At 37.6% G+C, this 5,373-nt stretch overlaps 1 protein-coding gene across 1 annotated transcript in view; it reads right to left on the bottom strand.

The window, feature by feature from the left end:
* Positions 1–5,373, bottom strand: part of Tbk1 (TANK binding kinase 1) — a 62,297-nt gene that overhangs the window by 47,802 nt on the left and 9,122 nt on the right. The window contains exon 2 of the mRNA XM_004632127.2: positions 1,601–1,741. Within this exon, the coding sequence (XP_004632184.1) occupies positions 1,601–1,741 (141 nt within the window). The remainder of the gene's footprint in view (positions 1–1,600; positions 1,742–5,373) is intronic.

Below are 5,373 nucleotides of genomic sequence, written 5' to 3'. Positions count from 1 at the left end.
TTATTTATTTATTGGTGGAACTGGGGATCAAACTCAGGCCCTTGCGCTTGCCAGGGAAGCGCTTATTCCACTGAGCCATCTCCCCTCGCCCCCCAACCCCCGTTTTTATTTAGGACAGGGTCAACAGCATCTCACTATACAGATCAGACTCACAGTGATTCTCCTGTTTTCAGCCTCCAAAAAGCTGGATTACAGGTGCACATTACTACGCCCAGTCTTAATTGCCATCTCAGTGTTCCCTGCAGGCAGGGCCAACACAGCACACCCAGGGATCGAACCCCAGCTGCTGCACTTTGCTTAAGCAGGTGCTTTTGTCCGCTGCACTATCAGGCTGGCCCTTAGTCTGTATTATAAATAGGGTACCAATTAACATCTTTATCCATAAAAACATAACTTACATTTGACTGAGTCTTTAAAAAAAAATCACTAAAAAAATCAAATCACTAGGAATACAAAACAAACTTTTTCAAAATGTATTTTTATTGATTACCCATGTATTAAGCAGCTGAAATAGACCTCTATTTACACTGCTTCTAGATTTTCCTATTTTTATTTTTACTATTTCTCCCTAAAATCAATTGTATCTTTTATAATTGGATTTGAGAAATTAATCTCTCAATTACTGGTATTTTTACTCTTGACAAAGCCTTGTTTTGACTTTTTCTTTGTTTTTATAATTATGTCAATTTAATGTCATTAACTTTTTCCTTTTAGTAATTTTTATGGCCTATGTCCTGACTCCCCACTTCTGAGCTTCATTGGGGTCACAGGTGGGGTTTTTCAGGCATGGAGAATCTAGAGTACACATGCTGGGATTAAGGGTGTGTGTTTACTATATCAGCCCACTGAGTGGTTTTCTACTGCCCTCATTCTGGCAGCCAAGACAGAGTATAAAAGGAGCAGAAAGAAGCTGTTAAGGTCCCTTGCTTGCTTTGCTACCTTCTGCCCACCATGAAGTGTTCTCTTCTGTGAAACTTTGCCATGCTGCCCTGCCTTGGAGCCAGTCAATTATGGACTGAAACCTCTACATAATATGAGCCAAATAAACCCACCCTCTCTTAACTTTCAGTGTTTTGTAATTTGTCTCAGCAATGAGAAAGTAGCTATAAGAGTAATATTATATCATATTTTATTTATTTTTTTGAGACAGGGTCTCGCCATGTAGCTCAGGCTAGACTTTTGTTCACTATGCAGTCCAGGATGGCCTCAGACTTGCCTTTGATCACTTGTAGTGATCCTCCTGCTGCTCAGCCTTCCAAGTGCTGGGATTACAGGGTGTGTGAACCTACGCAGGCATCTAATTTCTTTAAATATTCCATTCTTTTTTTTTTTTTTTTTTTGCAGAACCAGGGATTAAACTCAGGCCCTTGCACTTGCCAGGGAAGCACTTATTTTATTGAGCCATCTCCCTGGCTCCAACTATTCCATTCTTGTATTTTGTTTCTACTGCTGTATCTATTCAAGAAAATCATAAGGACAAAAAATTTGTTGCCTAAGCCCTATTTTTCATCAGTTTTTAAAATCAGTTTTTGATAATATTAGGTTGTGTCTCCTAAGTCATAGCTACCATAAACATGACATTAACTAAAACTTTACTTACCTCCTCTTCAATAGCAAATAATTTGACAATATTTTTGTGATTCAGTTTTTTTAACACTTCAAATTCTCTCATTTGAACATCCACTGGACGAAGGAAGCTTATGTTATTAAATACTTTGATAGCAAATAAATCACCAGTTTTCTAATAAAAAAGAGAAAGGTATCATTAATATTAGTTATAGCAATTTATATTTCTAACAGAATACCATGTATCCTCTAGGCATAGATAATTTGAAGTAGGACCTGACATTTTAAAAAAAGTTAAAACAATTAACTGCTCAATAGCTCTTTCAAATTATACTTTTGGAATTTTGAAAAGCCTGTTTTCTAATATCACCATTAAAACTTACCTTGTGATACATTAATGACAAAGATACTTATACATCAAAAGATAAAACCTCTTAACAGTATAAAAAAAAGAAACTCCATTGGATAAGACACTGAAAATGAAACTCTTCCTACAGGGCCTAATAATGAAAATTATATTCCACACATAAAACTTTCATTAAGAATATCAAAGCAATGTAACTGCTTTTTAGAACTATTTCCTGCCTGAAACTGTGTGTGCACGCTCATGAAGAAGAACTGGATAAGTGGGTTAAAGTGGCTTCCTGGTTGGATTACACAAGTGTCCTGAGTGACTTCCTGCCACTCCACGTGGACGCTTGAGGCAGGCTGTGCCGGCACAGACCAACTCTAGAGGATCCTTCTCTGCAGTGTACTGCAGCACCTGGAACCCTACTCTTACTCTCATCTGGCTTACTGAAGGAGAACACAAACTGCATTAGAACACACAGCTGTGGCTGGCAGGAACTCTTGAAGGTACAAAATACAAGCCTAGCTTTCAGGCAGTATCATATCGCATGTTCTTCACATTAACCTTCCTTTAAGAGTCTCTTTTAGACCTGACCGCGCCTTTCCAATCACTCCAGTCAGCAAGCCTCTCCATATGGCCAGTCCAGATTCCTCTGAGATTTTCCCCACTTGCCAAGGATGAAACTTTGCTGAAGCAAATGGAAAGATCACCTCATCTTTGAGCCTAGTGTTTCAGCATGCCCTGCTTAAAGATACTTCATGGCTCTCTGAACATTAGGACCTCCATAGTGCTCCTACTTTATCACTGCTATATTACTTTCCATAGATGAATTCTTGGCCCACAGAATTACCACTGAGAACCAGCATCTACCCTTCCTTCACCCCAGAACCATACAATCTTTTTCTTAAAATTTTTTTTTAATTTTATTTATTTATTTGTGTGTCTGTGTGTGTGTGTGTGTGTGGCCAGCTCAGCCCACCTGGGGGTGGGGCTGGCTGGCATGTGGCGCTGGGGGATTGAACCGCAGTCCCTGTGCTTTGCTAAGCTTGTTCTAAGTAGGTGCTTTAGACCACTGAGCCACCTCACCAGCCCCTTTCTTAAAATTTTTAAGGAACTTCCTAGGATCAATTACGCTGTTTTTCCACTGTTTTTAATTTGAGTAAAGATACTACCAAATCTATATATCAGCAAACATAGTTGACACTTAAAACAGTTTAAAATGAGAATACTAACAAAGGAGCAAGGATAATAATACTCTGTTGCAAAGTACCCACTGTGATCAGTGCCAGAATTTTCCAAACCTTCGTAGTCCATCATACCTGTAGAATTACCGAGATATATGCAGGGATGAGCCATTTGCCCTTCACGCATTTGCACCATCATTTATTGTCCACTAAGTCAGAGCATGTAAGAATAAGGGAGAACTACATGTAATGTACATATGTATGTGAAAATCTACACAGCCTAGCTCTAAGTTTCTTTCCTTAAAATTCACAAGAGTCATAACACACACACACACACACACACACACACACACACACACTTACACACCAAAAGGTAACTTAATGAAAAGATAATATATTTTGTTTTTGTTTTGCAGAACCAGGGATTGAACTCAGGCCCTTGTGCTTGCCAGGGAAGTGCTTATTCTACTGAGCCATCTCCCCGGCTCCAAAGAAAATATATTTTGAATAATAAATAGTATACTTAAGAAACTGATCATTTAAGCAACAACGAAAAAGAGCTAATATAATGATTAAAAATCCATTCAATAAGGCCAGGAGAGCTTGGAGGGAAGTGTTTCAAGCCCTAAAACTTCCAACCATGTTGGGTTATTATTATTATTATTAATTTTTTTTTTGTACCAGGGATTGAATTTAGGACCTTGTACTTGCCAGGCGCAGCTGAGATACCTCCCCTGCCCCGCAAGCCCTAAAATTTCCTGATTGGTTTGGCACTGCCAAACTGACTTTAAACTTTCTTTCAATGTTGATAGAGAAATAAAGCAGTTCCGTGACAAAGAGCGCCTCAAGAAAATCATGACCAGTGAGCAAGCACTACAAAACATTTTCAAGGATATCCTAGAAAGAGACAATGACGCCAACAATGTCAAAACCTCCAACAGAATGAATACACCAGGCAGGGTAAGCAGGTGTGTGTGTGTGTGTGTGTGTGTGTGTGAGAGAGAGAGAGAGAGAGAGAGAGAGAGAGAGAGAGAGAAAGGGAGGGAGAGAACAGGAAAATTATTGGATGTCAGGCATTTGTTTAATAACTTTCAGTTGAGCTGAATGTTCTCAATTCCCCAATCAAAAGACAGACTGGCAGAATGAATCAAGAAACAAAACTCAACAATATATAGTATATAAGAAACACATTTCTTCCAAAAGAAATACAGAGAATATAAATCAAAGAACAGAAAACAACATTCCAAGCAACAAGAATCCAGAAAAGGAGTGTCTTTCTTTTCTTAATTTCAAAGTGGATTTCAAACCAAAACTGATCAGAAGAGGTAACAGTTATAAACAGATGCACCAAAACTGTCACACCCAACTTCAGAAATACCACTGGGCATTAAAAAATCAGATTTGGGGGCTGCAATACTCCACTGTCACAAATAGATAAACTAGACGAATTCAACAAAGAAGTATCAGAATTGAATCAAATCTTCAAACAAATGGATCTAATATCTAAACTGTCCTATCCAACAACAGAATAAACATTTTTCTCACCAGCATATGGGGCATTCTCCAACATACACCACATGCAAGTCTGTAAAATATACTTAAGTAACTGCAAAAGAACTGAAACTATCCCATGTATATTACCAGATTATAATGCTACAAAAATAAAAATCAATGGAAAAGAAAGCACAGAAATCATGCAAACACATGAAAATTAAGAAATACCCTCTAGTAATGAGTATCACAGAAAAAAAAAAAAAAAAAAAAAAAAAAAAAAACCCTGAAGAAATTAGTACTATTCTTAGAATTCAACAGTAATGCCAGTATAACATACTGGAACCTTTTTTTTTTTTTTTTAAACTGGAACCTTTGAGACACAGTGAAAACAACCCGAAAAGTTAAGTTATACCTGTGAATGCCCACATCACAAAAACAGAGTAAGTTCATATAACCTAATGATGCACCTCAACATCCTAGAAAAACAAGAATCCAAATCCAAAACTAAGAACAAAGAAAAAAAATATAAAAGGCAGAGCAACAATTAAGGAAATTGAGACCAAAACAAAAAAACAAAGAATCAATAATGGAAGAGCTAGGGGTTTTTTTGTTTTGTTTTGTTTTGTTTAAGAGAATAAACAAAACAGACAACCCCTGCTGAATCTTTCCAAAAAAGGTAAGAAAAAAATCCCCAAATCAAAATCAATCCAGGAGATGGCTCAGTGGAATAAGCGCTTCCCTGGTAAGCGCAAGGGTCTGAGTTCAATCCCCATTTCCGAC

This window comes from Octodon degus, unplaced genomic scaffold, assembly GCF_000260255.1.
Source record: "Octodon degus isolate 3935 unplaced genomic scaffold, OctDeg1.0 scaffold00047, whole genome shotgun sequence".
NCBI lineage: Eukaryota > Metazoa > Chordata > Mammalia > Rodentia > Octodontidae > Octodon > Octodon degus.
Note: the sequence above shows the minus strand (reverse complement) of the source record. Positions and strands in the feature narration are given on the sequence as shown.